This window comes from Brassica rapa, chromosome A06 (assembly GCF_000309985.2).
Source record: "Brassica rapa cultivar Chiifu-401-42 chromosome A06, CAAS_Brap_v3.01, whole genome shotgun sequence".
Lineage (NCBI taxonomy): Eukaryota > Viridiplantae > Streptophyta > Magnoliopsida > Brassicales > Brassicaceae > Brassica > Brassica rapa.
Genome location: NC_024800.2, coordinates 21,613,157 through 21,630,502, shown reverse-complemented (window position 1 = coordinate 21,630,502; position 17,346 = coordinate 21,613,157). Strand labels below are relative to the sequence as shown.

The window sequence follows — 17,346 nt, the reverse complement described above, 5'->3', positions numbered from 1 at the left end:
AGTATACTAATCGATCTAGTGGTAATGTAGATTGTACTACTCTACGTCTCTTTCAATATAAGTCAACTGTACTTCAGTTCGTTTATTCATATTATCAAAAACATACTTTTAATGTCTAATCTGGAATGTCAACTCTACCTGATCAGTAAGATTCTATTTAATATTTGTAACCAAAAGCGTCCCATTTATCCTTTTTTGTTTTTATTTTTTTTATCCCGAATAGATTCTAAGAATGTGTATGTGTTTATGCCAAAAGATGCAATTTACTATCTCGTGAATTGGATTTGTACCGAATGATTCCAAAATATATAATATTATACATTACAGCGATTGCTAAGAAAAAAAGATTTTTAGTACTACATTATATTTTTTAATGCAAAGATATAAACTATTAACTAAGAACAAGTAAGGATGTAGTACATCAGAAAAAAAAAGATGTAGTACACCTTTGTCCAAGCATGAATCATGCCTTTTTGGCCCTTGCTTGCCTTGTAGAATGTTCTCAAACCTCAGCTCTCTATGCACGAAACCCTAGCTCATTCTTTTAATAAAACTAATGAACGTTAAATAATGTAATAACCCTAGCTAATGAGCGTCAAATAATGTATTTTGATTTTGATCCGCACCATCTCTCTTTGACAACAACTAGAAAGGATCGCACGTTCCTATAATATATTTACACAATCATATCAGCTTCGTTTCCAATGATATTTCACCCCTACCGAAAAGTGATAATTCTTGTCTTTTTTGCCATTATAGATTAAAAAAATATTTTGTTAAGAGAATAATCGAATCTTTGCTATAGACTCACATGTTCTCTAGTCGTAAATATGTCTTACACATTTAGTATGATAGTCTCATATGTTACTTACCTACCGCGATCGAATTTCTGTATGGTGCATATATACATTCACATATACTTGTATACATTATGAATTGGACAATTCTCTCTAGTTTTTGTCACAAAAATAGGTTCTAATAAAAAATATTACTGTTATTTTATTTTTTGGCAGTAAAAATATTGCTGTGATTTTTTTTTGCTTTGGTTCTAGATTTTTAATTTTAAAAATTTTAAAATTTGAGTTGTATGTATATGTCTTGCGGAGCAATTATAAAGACATGAATTTAAAGAAAGTAGCGTGGATTTAAAAAAAAAAGGCTGTGAGCTTAAAAAAAAATATAAATCAAGATTACTGTAAATTTTTGGGTTGTAGGTATAATTGTGGTCGTGGAGAACATCTACAGTAATTGTCAATCACATACTAACTAATCCTAGTGGTATAAATATATATTTACGTTGAAGTTTTTTTTTTGTGAAAATAAACTAAAAATGTTATTTTAGTGATTTTTTTTATGAATTTATATTAAAACTGAATAGTCCCAATTATATTTCTTGAGTTTAAGAAGTAATAATCAATGGAAGCTGAAATATATACAAAATGATCAAGGAACGCTTTCAATTTCATAAACCAGTTCTATGTTTGGCAAAACATGTATCTATATCAATTCTGATACAATAATTTGCAGGCAGCACATTTACGATATATGCCTTATGTAATTACCAGTTGTGCATATATATTAAATTATATATTCTGTATATATTCTGTGCCAGCAATGAACTGTAGGGAGATAAGATAATTAAAAGCAAAGGAAGTGATCACATCTTACTTCTTAGATAACACCTAGTACTGATAATTAAGACTTATATAAAAATACACAATTACGTTATCGCCCTCTTGTATCCTCTATAAATAAGAAATCCAAAAGCATAGAACCCCAAAAAAAGAAAATTTCACACATCAACATACGCTTTACATCAGATACTGTGGATACAATAAAGGGATATTGGGGAATATGAGAAACATTCTGAAGATGTTAATGTTGATTGCATTTGTTGGATGGATTTTTGTTTGGATTATGGTTTCAACAAACATTTTCAAAAACAAGTGGACGCCCAAAATGGCTAAGTATCTCAATACTACTTATTTTGGTCCTCAAGGTATTAAGTTGAGAGTTTCTTTCTTTTGATATATATACCTTTTTTATTTATTTCTGAGTGTTTATTGTTTATCCTGATGAATGTGTGTAGGCATAAATCTAGTGCTTCTTACCGTTCCAATGATGTTCATTGCGGTTCTGAGTAGTGTTTATTTGCATATCCAGAAGAAGCCCACGCAAACTCAAAGGTTTGGGTTGTTATAATTCCATTGTTTTATTATTGACTATATTTCCTAAATCTTTGTAACAAATCAGATTCTTATTCGTATAAATGCAGCAAATGGAAGATAAAAGGGAGAATGGGGAGGGTGATGATGGTGATGAACCCACTGGGTATAGTGACAGCCACCGAGTTTACTTTTTCTCTATTGTTTGTAGCTCTTTTGGCTTGGGCTCTCGCCAATTATCTCTACCTTAGCTACCACTTCAGTCTTCATAACGACGACAATGCAAAAATGTAAGTTTTGTGTTTCCTACTTTAACTCTCTGTTGTTCTTATTCTACTTTGCTTTTTACTTGAATACCTTCAGATATCCAAATCAAAAAACAATTTGTGATGGTCTGGTTCTAGTTCTCTAATTATAATTTCAATTATGGTTAGCCACTATATATGTAGGTTTTCAAGTTAAGAATATCCAAGTATTTCACGGGTTCCTACAAGTAGGGCCGGTCTAACTTTTAGAAAAAAACTTGTAATGCCCTATCAAAAATACAAATTTATGTCCATTCTTCATACAATTTTTTTATAATGCCCTATATACAACTAAATTTTTTTTGTAAAAGTTGGGATGCCCTAAGCCGGTTCCTTTGCTTGTGCTCCGGACCGGGTGGCTACAACTATTGTGTTTCGGTGTAGGTTCTCCCGTTTGTTTAAGAAGATTAAAAAACTAATTGATTAAAAGTATAAAGCATTTCTTAGCTAAAAAAAATTAAGCGTATAAAACATCGAGTGAAATGGGGCAGATGGCAGGCAAAGTTTAGGGCGTTTGGTCTGAGAATAGGATACGTCGGCCACTACTGTTGGGCCTTTTTGTTCTTCCCCGTTACAAGAGCCTCTACGATTCTGCCGCTTGTCGGGTTGACTTCTGAGTCAAGCATCAAATATCACATTTGGCTCGGACATATCTCAAACTTTCTCTTCCTTGTTCACACCGTCGTGTTCCTTATCTACTGGGCCATGATCAATAAGTTGATGGAGGTATTCGTTATTTCTAACTTAAATCTTATATTTTTATATTTTCACCAAATCAAAATATTGAATCTCAGTAGCCTCGGCTCTAGGGCCAATAAGGGTGTAACTTTTGTATAGCCATATAATCCGATTTGATACTTAGGCTTTGATCTGGGTGTGGTTTACCAAGGAGACTTTAGTATCTGTGAAACCTAGAGGAGCGGTCCATTATCTAAAAGAACTTGAAAAAATATTGAAGCTCTTTCGAGATAAAGATGTTATGTCGCTCTTCTATTCCAAAATTGAATTTTAAAATGATTTTTTTTCTTATACATATAAAGACGTTTGCATGGAATCCGACATATGTGCCTAATCTAGCGGGTACAATAGCTATGGTGATTGGAATAGCCATGTGGGTGACGAGTTTACCATACTACAGACGAAAGAAGTTTGAGATTTTCTTCTACACTCACCATCTATACGGTCCCTACGTAATATTCTACGTGATCCATGTTGGAGACTCGTGGCTATGCATGATCTTGCCCAACATCTTCCTCTTCTTCATTGACCGCTACTTGAGGTTTTTGCAATCCACCAAGAGATCTAGACTTGTCTCTGCTCGGATCTTACCTTCAGACAACCTCGAGCTCACTTTCGCCAAAACACCAGGTTTATAGCTAGTTCATTCATCTACGTTTACGTTCAAATGAAACCACAACAGTTTTTCTAAACGCAAAATGAAATATTCTAATTTTCTTTTTAGGTCTACAGTTTGCAGATTTTCTTAATAGAATTTTTTTTAAGTGTTGAGTTTACAGGGCCGGTCCTAAGATTTAGAGGCCTGTAGACGGGTTTTAAAAAAATTTCAGCTAAAAAATTTTTTTGGTAAATTTGAGGGTCTAAAAAAAAATTTTGAAAGCTTTTTTCTATGTAATTCTTTTCAAAAATTTTGGGGGCCTAAGGCCAATGTTTCGTTAGGCTTTGCCAAGGACCGGTCCTGTGAGTTTATTCAATGTATATATAAGATCTTTACGCATAATCAAACACAAATATTTTCGGTTGAAACAATCAAAACTATAGTCGTGTTTGATCTAAACGCAAGAACAATAACTTGGGCTAGAGTGCCATGTTTAAGAGAGAGATGCTTCACGTTTTCAACCAAATTATTCTAACAATATAACTATAGGACTACATTATACACCAACGAGCATATTGTTTCTATATGTTCCGAGCATTTCCAAGCTTCAATGGCATCCATTCACAATAACTTCAAGCTGCAACTTGGAGAAAGATACACTGAGTGTTGTCATCAGAAGACAGGGAAGTTGGACTCAAAAGCTTTACACCCATATCTCTTCTTCCATCGATTCTCTGGAGGTTTCTACTGAAGGTCCTTATGGCCCTAACTCCATAGATTTGAGGTACGAGTACTTACAAGGTCTTCATTCAGTTTCTTACCATTATGTTTTCTAAATCGTTCTCATTTTGTAAAGGCATGACTCACTGATCCTGGTGAGCGGGGGAAGTGGAATTACTCCCTTCATTTCCGTTATCAGAGAACTCATATTCCAGAGCCAAAGCCAAAGCCCAAAACTACCAGATGTTCTTCTTGTTTGTGCCTTTAGTCACTACTGTTGGGCCCTTTTGTTCTTCCCCGTGACAAGAGCCTCAACGATTCTGCCACTTCTCGGGTTGACTTCCGAGTCAAGCATCAAATATCACATTTGGCTCGGACATATCTGAAACTTTCTCTTCCTCGTTCACACCGTCGCTTTCCTTATCTACTGGGCCATGATCAATAAGTTGATTGGAGGTATCCGTTATTTCTAACTCCATCTTATATTTTTAGTATTGTTAACAAATCAAAATTAATTTAAAAAAAAGGATGTTATGTAGCTATTCTATTCCGAAACTGATATTTTAAAATAATTTTTTTGGTTCTTATACATGTGAAGGCGTTTGCATGGAATCCGACATATGTGCCTAATCTAGCCGGTACAATAGCGATGGTGATTGGAATAGCCATGTGGGTGACGAGTTTACCATACTACAGACGAAAGAAGTTTGAGATTTTCTTCTACACTCACCATCTATACGGTCTCTACATAATATTCTACGTGATCCATGTTGGAGACTCGTGGCTATGCATGATCTTGCCCAACATCTTCCTCTTCTTCATTGACCGCTACTTGAGGTTTTTGCAATCCACCTAGAGATCTAGACTTGTCTCAGCTCAGATCTTACCTTCAGACAATCTCGAGCTCACTTTCGCCAAAATACCAGGTTTATATCTAGTTCATCCATTTACGTTTACGTTCAAATGAAACCACAACAGTTTTTTTTTAAACGCTAAATGAAATATTCTAATTTACTTTTTAAGGTCTACAGTTTGCAGAATTTTTTAATACAATTTTTTCAAGTGTTGAGTTTATTCAATGTAAGCATAACCAAACACAAATATTTTCGGTTGAAACAATCAAAACTATAGTCGTGTTTGATTTAAACGCAAGAACAATAAACTTGGGCTAGAGTGCCATGTTTAAGAGAGAGAGATGCTTCACGTTTTCAACCAAATTATTCTAACACATTGTAACAATCTAACTATAGGACTACATTATACACCAACGAGCATATTGTTTCTACATGTTCCGAGCATTTCCAAGCTTCGATGGCATCCATTCACAATAACTTCAAGCAGCAACTTGGAGAAAGATACACTGAGTGTTGTCATCAGAAGACAAGGAAGTTGGACTAAGAAGCTTTACACCCATATCTCTTCTTCCATCGATTCTCTGGAGGTTTCTACTGAAGGTCCTTATGGCCCTAACTCCATAGATTTGAGGCACGAGTACTTACAAGGTCTTCATTCAGTTTCTTACCATTATGTTTTCTAAATCGTTCTCATTTTGTAAAGGCATGACTCACTGATCCTGGTGAGCGGGGGAAGTGGAATTACTCCCTTCATTTCCGTTATCAGAGAACTCATATTCCAGAGCCAAAGCCAAAGCCCAAAACTACCAGATGTTCTTCTTGTTTGTGCCTTTAAACACTACCATGATCTTGCGTTTTTAGACATAATATTCCCATCAGATATTTCAGTCTAAGACATTTCTAGGCTGAATCTGCGGATCGAGGCCTATATAACACAAGAAGACAAGAAGCCAGAGACAGATAATGATCACAGATTTTTGCAGAAAAAGTGGTTTAAACCGCATCCTCTAGACTCTCCCATCTCACCTGTCCTTGGACCCAACAACTTACTCTGGCTCGGAGTGGTGATCTTATCATCATTTGTCATGTTTCTCTTGCTCATAGCGATTGTCACACGCTATTATATATACCCTGTTGATCATAACACAGGAAGTATCTACAATTTCTCCTATAGAGGGCTCTGGGACATGTTCCTAGGTTGCGTCTGTATTTTCATTGCTTCAAGCATAGTTTTCTTGTGGCGCAAGAAACAGAACAAGGAAGGAGAAAAAGAGTCCAAGAAGCAAGTACAGAGCGTAGATATTCAGACGCCTACGTCTTCTCCAGGTTCATGGTTCTGCGGCCACGAGAGAGAGCTCGAGAGCGTTCCGTATCAGTCTATAGTACATGCCACTTCAGTTCATTTCGGTTCCAAACCTAATCTGAAAAGTAAGTCATCTTGCATGCCCACAAATGGTTTATTTGAATGTACATATAAACATGAATATGATAGTTGAACGCTACTGTTTTGCAGAAATTCTGTTTGAGGCAGAAGGTTCAGAAGACGTTGGAGTGATGGTGTGTGGGCCAAGAAAGATGAGGCATGAGGTGGCAAGGATATGCTCATCTGGTTTAGCTAAAAACCTTCACTTTGAGGCAATTAGTTTCAACTGGTGATTGATTCAATGTTCTAACTATGTTATTTTATATTGTAATATGATCCTGTGGTGTTTATTATGATTTGCTGTTTAATTTTCTCTTAATGCAATGCAAAAATGGAATATTAATATATACTTATGTTATCCAGCATCCACATCATTATCAACATCATTTATGGGATCATCATCGTCTCGCGGTGGTTGAGGGATAACAATATTTTTGAAGAGCTTGTGAGTTGTGGCTAACTAAAAGTCTTGAGGGTTAAGCATGCTAGAAACATCACTTTTCTTTATTTACTGTCCATAAAATTAGAAATTGAGAAAATAATTCTTCCCAATTATATAGACGTGATCTATCTGTGATTTTTTATCATCAAAAGGCTTTGTGTCACAATAAAAAAATACATACTTAATATCAGAACATTTTTATGTTAGTTTTGTTTCAATGTGATCATTTGACTTCAAAAATTACCTATTTTGTAATTTCCCAGCTGGGTTAAAAAAACACTTGATAAAAAAAAAATCAACTCATGCAAATAATTATTCAAACACAAATGGATTAACCAACATAAATAAAAATAAAATAGAAACAGAAATGGATGTACTACCAGCATTACAACCACACTTGACATAGAAAAAAAAAACAATACAACCACATACAGTATACAACAAATGGCATATATGTTGAGAGCGGCACGGTTTAAGTGTCGAGATATTTATTTGACCATCATTTTGTGATGAATTACTCCACAGTGATGTTTTTAAATGGGTATGTCTTCAATGAACAAGGAGACGATGTGCTCTTTCAGGAACTCAGGGTGGGTGTAACAATCTTGGTACCTATAGAATACATCGACGACACGGCATAGGTTAAAAATTCGCATCAAAAGAGGGAAAGGACATGAGTGAGGCCTCATTAGCTCTTGGTTCATGTCTTTCCATGCATCAGAAAGCATGATATTTATTCCTTCCACTGCTTGTTCCTTGGAAACACCAAATTGCTTCATATAGCACTCAATAGCCGTTGCTACATGCTCCCTTTTTCGTTCAAACTGCAAACCATAATATATTTGTCAAATGTATTCAATTAATAAACATATATATACAGTTAGGACTATACAAACTCGTTGATTCTGAAATTGACTTATATTTATGTACACTAGTAGAAAGCAACATTCGTTTGAATTTTTAAAAAATTACTTTATTAGTATAAATATATTTTTCTAAAGAGAAAAGAAATATCGGATTTTGCGAATAGTATAAATACATATGTAAGGATTGTAAACTTATCATTCACATAATTAATATACAAACCTTAAACATGTATTTGATTCGATTGGTTTTGCTTCATTTGCTTCCTTATAACTTAATTCGCGTTTGGTCATTGACAAAATTCAAATAATAAAATATTAATTGCTCACCTCGTAGCTAGAAATGTCATCTGTGAATCGACTGATTTTCTCTGAAGCTACCCTAATTTTAGGGTTTGAGCTTAACCATTCAAAAGCATCAAGATTTGCGACATCTCCCATTCCTGCGAAGGTCATTGCAATCAAGGGATAGTAACCGGAACTCACTATCGCATTCTCTTTATACTCGTCAAATGTAGCAGTGTAGTCTTCTTTCAACCACTTTGCCTCTTGCATATATCCATTCGCCGTTGTCTTCAACTGATTGTAAGTAATTCATCAGGTCTGAATATATATATATATATATATATAAAACAAAATGGTATTGAAGGTTGATTCTTGTGGTCTTAACTGATTTCTTAAGATGAAAGCCACAACCTGACCTTCCTTCGTTCTCAAATTCCTCATCAAGTTTTTCATAGAAATCTACCATGATACGGTACACGTACTTCATGCTCTCAGGTATCATGTTAGGCGGAGCGGGAAGCCACCTATTAAAGCCAACCATATCGTATTAATCATAGCCATAAAGAAAATTAAAATTCTACAGTACATGGTTTATTGTATTTTAATTTTTGTTTTGCAAATGGAGTACTTTTCTATTGCATCTGAGAAAATCTCAAGTTCCTCCATTGTGCCATAGGCATCATACGTATCATCAAGCATTGTGAATATGATTAGTGCAACAGCTGTTTTAACTCGTGCTTGAGAATATTGAGGCTCGAAATATGCCCCAATTGACCACAAGTACGCCTCTGCTACTCTATGCCTTGTGTATGTTACTTTAGATTTAATTTCCATTTCTTCGTACCACCTGAATTGTAATGGTAAAAAAAAGATCAACTTCATGTCACATACTACTTACATGCGTTGAGTAGCTCATATAGTTACCTTGTTACGCAAGCAAGCTCTGTGCGGTGCAACATTTGGAGCATATTAAAATCTATCTTTGCAAACTCAAGTAAAACTGCGTCACGCTTCTCTTCTGCCTCGTAGTATGAGATATATTTCCTCGTTTCTATCCTTGAGATGCCTTTGTGGTAAGGATGCTTTAGAGCATTCTTGATGCGTACTGCAAGATGCTGGGGGATAGATTGAAATGACATTGCTTTTAAGTGACAGCTTGAAAAAGCGAGAGCTTGGTCGATGATATCTTCTCCACGAGTGTTCCATTGTGAAGCTTCATACAAGCTTAATATACCGCTTGCATCTGCCACTAAGTGTTCTTTAAACTTCCCATCCTCGCCCTTGAACTTCTCAAACACATCTTGAGATGTATAAATTTTAACTTGGATTAAATGAAAATCATCCAAAGTTGCAGTGTTATTTATTAATATATTTTATTTGAAAATTATGTTCTCTCGGTTTCATAAATGATAAATCCATATTTTAGAAAGAAAAAAGTGTTTCAAAAAGATGTATTTTTCTATTTTTAATATATTTTTTATCAACTAAACTGTATAATATTATTTGAAAAATCAGTTTCTTACGTGTTGCACTCACGTTCATTCTTAAGATGGTAAATCAGTTTATTTCTTTTGAGCAAATTTTAGAAAAAGAAATATAGTTTAATATATAAACAGATCATATATTATTTTGAAAACCTATTAAAATATAAATACTTACAATATATATATATATATATAATTTAATATAAAACTAAGAATCAAGCTAAATACAATAAAAACTGAATCCGAAGTTAGCTATTCAGAACAAAACAAAAAAACAGTTGTGACTCACTTCAGAAGAATATTTGCTATTCAATATACTTAAACAATGTGTAATTGAACCAATCCAAATTTACACAATAATTATTATTTAAAGGTCTAATTAAAACAAAATTTTATTATTAAGAATAATATTTTATTTACTTTATTCATATAAATTACAAAAATTTAGTTACTATTAATTTTTAAAAAAAAAAATATTTGTACACATGCATGATCGCGATAATCACATAGTAATGATTAATTGTAAGCTTAAAAAAATTGAATTTATTGAATAGTTATTGGTTTAGAATTATAAAAAATAGAGAATCCCAAATGACTATACATTGATAATTAAGATTTTATATATTCTATTAATATGTGTGAAATTTTAAATTATCCATCGTTTTGAATAGAGGAAATATAAAATAAAAAAGGAAAATTGCAAAAACGGAACAAAAATTTAGGATGGTTGTCCCCTTAGTATAATAACATCACTAAGTTGTCTCTATAGTATAATATTTTTCATAATGCCAAAACTAACCTTTCATTAATCAAATTAAACATACATTAAAACCATTTTAAAAAGTTTAATAAAAAAAGATAAAAATAAAATGTTTTAGAAAGGCAAAAGAAATGTTAAAACAATTTAAAATGAAACAAAAGACACTGAAGTACGGAACCAAATATCCCTACTAACCCTAATCTTCTTCTATATCAAAATCCTCCACAACCATTCTTTTTAAATCTTCTAAGATAGAACTTGATTCCAATAAGAGTAGTCTATCCACTTTGTCATCAACCAAAAAAACTCATCCCATAGTTGCACCAGATTCTCAAACATCACATGTTTTATATATATGCATCATAGAACAAGAGTTTGTGAAAATCACAAGACAAACTATGGAGAAATCATTGATTGATTAAGAAGAAAAGGAAAAATCGGTTTTTTTAATCGATCAAAACACATTTTGGGAAGTTAGAATATTTTTAGAATATTTTCTTAACATTAACTTCCTTAATTTTCGAAAAACAGGTTTTCTTATCCGTAAAAGGCACCTTATACAATGAGTAGAACTATGACAAAAATCTTGAATGCAATTTCTACCTCATGTAGACTTACGTGTTGTATTTAGATTTCGCATTCCGGAAATTTTAGAATATTTCATAAAAGTAAAAATGGCTTTTGAGAGAAAAGTATATATCTTTACAATTAGTAGAATTCGCATTCTCAATATTTAGAATTTTAATTAAAAGTAAATTTTTCGTTCTAGAAAAAGTAGATAAACTTGTTTATTCGGGAATTCGTTTTCTACTAACTCATTTTCCGTAGAAGACGAATTCTACTTTTAGTAGAACAAAATTTATAAATATTATTTATCAAGTTTTTCAACCAAAAAAATAAATATATTTGTGTATATCGGTGTTTTATTAATTCTTTATATTTTTAATAATTTTTTAATTCATAAAACTATTCATTTCATTAAATTTCAGAAAAGAAAAAGGTAAAAGAAAGATAAAATGGACAAAATTGGTTTTATACCAAAATGATAACTATGCTAAATTTGTTCCGTTTTAGCAATTTTCCCAAATAAAAATAATTACCAGCGGAAAGTTTGAACCCGAATTGCCTGAAAACTTGGAAAAGCAGCCCAACTGTGTACAAATCGCATTCATCACGACGTATCAACTGATTAAAATCAAGACTATTAATTGCATATCCCAACTGCTCTATGATGTCTATCTCAAAATGATATGAGATACCAAGGCGACATAGAGCGTCGATGAACTTGATGTTCTCTATCGGATTCTCTTTTGAAGCCATAAATGATTCTGTCACAGCCTCCTTTAGAGTACTATGCTTTTCTTTTAACGTATCAGTAGTTTCCTACATGGAAATAGGAATATAAATGCATAAGTGAATCAACTCACAATAGGCCAAAAAAAAAATGACAATAGCCTGAGGATGCTATGCGTGCATATGTGATGCTTGAATTGAATAATATGGAAGAATATACGTACAAGCTCGGACTTTGAGAACTGTGTTAAGATATCTTCCCAGATGTTTGCTGAATAATCAGCTAGCGGACGGTGGACTTCACTCTCCATGCTCATGTTTAAGTTAGCAATCACTTGTGGTTTCAGAATGCTTTAAGTTAACGAGTGAGCTCTATCCATATATATAAGAAACTCTAAACTATATATTAGGGACAAAGATGTAAAAACATATCTTAACTAATATATACAAAAGAAATATGTCAATTCATTTATCAACAATTAATTTTAGGTAGAGAAATTTGAATTTAATATAGTACTAAAGTATGATGGAAGTATTCTTTCGATTATAACTTTTATTTATTGACATTTTGTATTTGTGTTCCATGTGTGAATAACATTTCAATTTCAATGTTTGGGTTTTTACGTTTATAATTGAGAGTTTAATATTTTAACTTAGTTTTAAAAGAAAATTATATCAAAAATCATATTAAACTCTACGAAGCATAATTTATATACATCAAATAATATAACAAAGAAAAATTGTCACAAATACCACATTCATAGTACCACTTTTCATGTTTACACTAACCACTTTTACCCTCACTTTTAATGAAGGGTAAAATACAATTATACCCTTAAGGTTAAATAATCTAGACTTAGGGTTTAAAGTTGAGGGGTGGGGTAGGGTTTTTGAAATGTGAAATTTATGATTCTAATAAATATATAAATACTTAAATAATATATAAAAAAATTTTAAAAATAGTTTCAAACATAATTTTTGTTTTTCAAAAAGAAATTTGAAAAATAAAAAAAAATTCGAAAAAAAATTCAAAATTTTTTTTTTATGAAAAAGTTCGAATTTTTTTTTTAAATTTTTTTAATTTTTAATTTTAATTTTTTTTTATTATTTTTATTTAAATAATGATTTATTATATATATAAATAACAAATGCATAAGAGTTTTTTTGCCACTTAATGAAAAAGGTATTTTTGAAAATGTCTTATTAGTGATGGTAAAAATAAAAAGTGGTACCATGAAATTGGTAAACATGTAATTTCCCCTAACACAAACATATATAAAATGTAGAATTTCGAAAAAGAAAAAATTAATTTATTTACACTAAAATCAATCATTTTTCTTCTTTTGAAAATATATCTTAAAATGCAAAAAAAAAATTATAAATTAATAATTCTATAAATTAATATAATATCATAGTGTCAATATTATTGGTTTATAGAAATTTTACTGTATTTTGTATTTTGTAGAGTTAATCATGAATAATAATGAAAAGATTCTTATGTAAATAAGCGAACGATGATATTTTTTTTTTTTGACAGCAAACATTTACAGACTCATGTAGACTCTGTAAACCAAGGTGGTAAAACTACATCCATGTGCACGACGAAAGACGGTTGTTGCCGAGCACTCCGTGCCAAGCTATCCACCCTTTTGTTCTCCGTCCTAGGAACATGAACGATTTCTCAGTTGACAAAACTTTGTCGCAAAATCTTGATATCTTCCAGGTAGCTTTCAAATGCTGGCCATTCCTCTGGTTCCGAAACCATCTTCACCAGTTGAGAACATTCCGTTGCAAACGTAACCTGAAACTGCCTTAAATTTCGCATACATTCCATTGCCCAAATCAATGCCTCCATCTCCGAATGAAGAGGTGAGAGGGATGCCCTTACATTTCGTGCCCCCAATAAGCCATCAAACCCGGGCAGCGTACTATGCCTTCCTTGTCCTGAATAAAGATCCTTATCTTTCCAAGAACCATCCGTAAAACACCATCTTCCTATGGTCCCTATATCAGGCCTTACCTGTACTTCATGTACCAACCTACGATCATTAATAACTTGTGCCTCAGCCCACAGTGTTGATTCCACTTCTGCCAATCTCAGCGTGTCTCTTGGGTCCATATCTAAGTTACTGAACACTTTGTTGTTCCGACCCTTCCAAATATACCATAATATCCATGCAAACTGGTGATCCTTCATTTTTGGATTAATTCTCCAAAATAGATGGTCCATATTAGCAAAAAGAGAGCCAATTGGAAAAATGTTTGGATTTGATGGGATCTTGGATAATGCCCATACTTGACGTGCTGGAGGTAATTCAAAGAACACATGGTTTATTGATTCCTCCGGAGCTCCGCACCTGGCACAGCAGGTGTCTCCTTGTATCCCTCGTGCTTTTAATGTTTTCGTCACAGCTATACAACCAGACAACAACTGCCATAGAAAGTGTTTTAGCTTCGGAGGACACCTCACCTTCCAACAGTGTGCCTTAAGGATATCCACATTAGGGCCATAAAAATCAGGTGGCTTCTCCTTGTCAGGATAAATCCTTTCTACCTGATATCCTGATTGTACCGTATATTTTCCATTTTTTGTGAAATGCCATCCATTCCTATCTGCCAATTGATTTCTACGCAACGGTATACTCTCAATTATTTTTGCATCTTGTGGCTCCACCAAGTTCCTAATTGCCTGTACATTCCATGTGCGTGATCCTTGATTAATGAGATAATCTACAGTGAGGTCCGGGTAACTATTATGAAAGTTTTTGTTGGCTGGTCTCGGGCGAGTGGATGGGAGCCAAGGGTCATTCCATACTGAAATAGATGATCCTGTTCCAACCCTTTTAATTAGTCGTTTATAAACCAGAGATCTAGCAGAAATAATACTCCTCCAGCCATATGACGGGGAGTATGAGCGAATCGGTTCCAGGGGTGAAGAATTCCTGTAATACTGTCCTTTGAAGACTCGAACAAAAAAAGAATTTGGCTTCTCGATCAGCCGCCACAACTGTTTCCCAAGCATTGTCGTATTAAAATCAGTCAAATCCTTAAAACCCAGCCCACCATTGTCTTTATGGGCACACACTTTATCCCATGATTTCCAATGCATACCTCTTGTGCTACCTCCTGGACTCCACCAAAATTGGGCGACTGCACCTGTGAGCTTCTTCACTGTAGGTTTCGGCAACCGGTACACATACATCACATGGTTTGGCAAAGCCGTAATCACTGATTTAATAATCACCTCTTTTCCACCCTTGGTAAAAAAACGAAAGGTCCATCCATTAACCCTACTATTCAGCCTTTCTTGTACGAAGCCAAACACTTGTACTTTAGAACCACCTAGACTTTCCGGTAGTCCTAAATAAGATCAGATTCTACCTAAATTCTGGATTCCCAAAATATCCCTCAATTCTTGACGACTAGTCTCTTCAATCTTATGTCCAAATTGAATGGAAGATTTCTGAAAATTAATTTGTTGCCCTGAGACAGTTTCGTATTCCTTTAGAATTCTGAGAATAGTCCGACACTCTTCCTTTTTTGCCTTGCAGAAAAACAAACTATCATCTGCAAATAACAGATGAGAGATTGCAGGGCAAGCTCTTGCCACTTTCATACCAGTTAATTGTTTCATCTGCTCCGCCTTTTTAATATTTGAAATTAATGCCTCTGTACACATAATAAATAAATAAAGAGATAAGAGATCCCCTTGCCGTAAACCTCGCTGGGGGGTTATAAGACCCCGAGGTTGCCCATTGATAAGAACCCTGTATTGGACTGAGGAGATACATTTGCGCATTAATTTGATCCAGTGAGAATCAAAACCCATTTTGTGAAGGAGAGCCTCAATGAAATTCCACTCTATCCGATCATAAGCCTTGCTCATATCTGTTTTTATTACCATGAAATTATTCTGACAAGACTTATTGGCTCTCAAACCATGAAACATTTCATGTGCAATAAGAATATTATCCGAAATTAGCCTTCCTGCCACAAAAGCCGATTGTGTTTCCGAAATTAACCTTGGAAGACAACTTTTCAATCTTTGACACAAAACTTTCGATATAATCTTGTATCCAACATTACAAAGACTTATCGTCCTTAGTCCCGTCATCCTTGTCGGCCTCTCCAATTTTGGTATCATACAAATATTAGTTAAATTTATCCTTGGATCCAGATCGCTTGTAATCAAAAAATTATTCACCAGCTCCACCACATCTGTTTTAATAACATGCCAAGAATGTTGAAAAAAGAGAGCTGTCATCCCATCCGGCCCTGGCGCCTTTTCCGGATGCATCATAAATAGTGCTTGTCTGACTTCTTCCTCCGTTGCTAACCGTAGTAGCATTTGATTCATCTGTAAAGAAATTGTTGGTCCTATCTCTTCGAGAAAGCTATCAAACTCAGTAGGATTAGTAGAATGAAACAAACCCTCAAAATAATTTACCGCCACGTTTTCAACACCATTCTCATCTGTAATCCATTTACCCGTATCATCATGAAGGCCAACTATTTTATTTCGAATGCGTCGTTGCTTTGTCAAAGCATCATAAAATTTTGTGTTATCTGTTTAATGCCACATATTCCGACTCTTCTGATGCCAATACTCTTCCTCATCCTTATAGGCCTCTTGTAATTTCCTGGAAATCTCAATAATCTCCTCTTGTGATCTGTTGTTATCTGTTTGTACCTCTTCCAAAGCTTGTTGAAGATTATGGATTTTTTCCTTTCCATATGGTTGATTCTCCTTCCGCCAAGAGGAGATCTCATGACGGCAGTTACTAATTTTAGTAATAAAATCCTCTGATTGACCTGTCCTAGATTCTGTCCAGCCCGATACGATTGACTCCATTAGCCCCTCTTGGCCTAACCACCTCTTATCAAACCTAAATTGTCCCCTTCTTCTCTTTGATGGTTTGTCTTCCAAAAAAACAATTACAGGGTGATGATCTGATCCCACCATCATCAGGTATTCTGTATAAGAAACTGGAAACAGTGTGTGCCATTCCTCATTAGCTAAGGCTCTATCCAGTCTACATCTGACTATCACCGCTCCTTTCCCTTTGCCTCTCCGGCCTTGCCATGACATTTTACTACCTCGAACCGGGAATTCTAATAACCCACTATTCCGTATCATATTGTTAAAAGGAATAAAAGATGTTGCACATCGTAAAGAACCCCATCCTTTTCATGATTCCCAGTAATCTCATTTAGATCTCCTATAATAAACCAAGGATCCGACCTAGATAACCCATACCGGGTTAATCGCTCCCAAACTTGTTCCCTTAGTTTCTGATCCGGTTCTCCATATACAAATGTAAGGAAAACTTGTTTCCCTTTGACCACAGCCTCAACATCAATCATTCTATTACTAGAATATAAAATTTTAACTTGGAACTCATTGTTATAATAGAGA

The 17,346-nt window shown here is 34.0% G+C and overlaps 2 protein-coding genes across 3 annotated transcripts; one reads left to right on the top strand and one right to left on the bottom strand.

Moving 5' to 3' along the window:
* Positions 1-1,755: 1,755 nt before the first annotated feature.
* LOC103874261 (ferric reduction oxidase 4) lies at positions 1,756-7,165 on the top strand (the record flags this gene model as incomplete). Its single annotated transcript, XM_033273679.1, is given in 9 exon segments — positions 1,756-1,999; positions 2,090-2,186; positions 2,276-2,455; positions 2,962-3,196; positions 3,511-3,838; positions 4,356-4,590; positions 5,162-5,164; positions 6,084-6,808; positions 6,894-7,165. Coding segments are annotated over 9 exon segments (2,190 nt in total), but the record flags the coding sequence as incomplete, so codon positions are not given.
* Positions 7,166-7,525: 360 nt separating this feature from the next.
* Positions 7,526-12,309, bottom strand: LOC103874801 (alpha-humulene/(-)-(E)-beta-caryophyllene synthase). Of its 2 annotated transcripts, XR_004448605.1 has the most exons (8): positions 12,155-12,309; positions 11,738-12,020; positions 9,318-9,693; positions 9,022-9,240; positions 8,779-8,917; positions 8,439-8,687; positions 7,681-8,069; positions 7,530-7,642 (listed from the first exon to the last, which is right to left on the bottom strand). XR_004448605.1 is itself a non-coding variant. In XM_009153239.3 (7 exons), exons 1-7 carry the CDS (start codon positions 12,245-12,247, stop codon positions 7,779-7,781), a joined length of 1,650 nt encoding a protein of 549 aa, XP_009151487.2. In that variant the 5' UTR covers positions 12,248-12,309; the 3' UTR covers positions 7,526-7,778. The 2 variants fall into 2 exon arrangements, 1 of the variants encoding a protein (XP_009151487.2); XM_009153239.3 differs by having other exon boundaries at positions 7,526-8,069.
* Between the last annotated feature and the right edge of the window lie 5,037 nt (positions 12,310-17,346).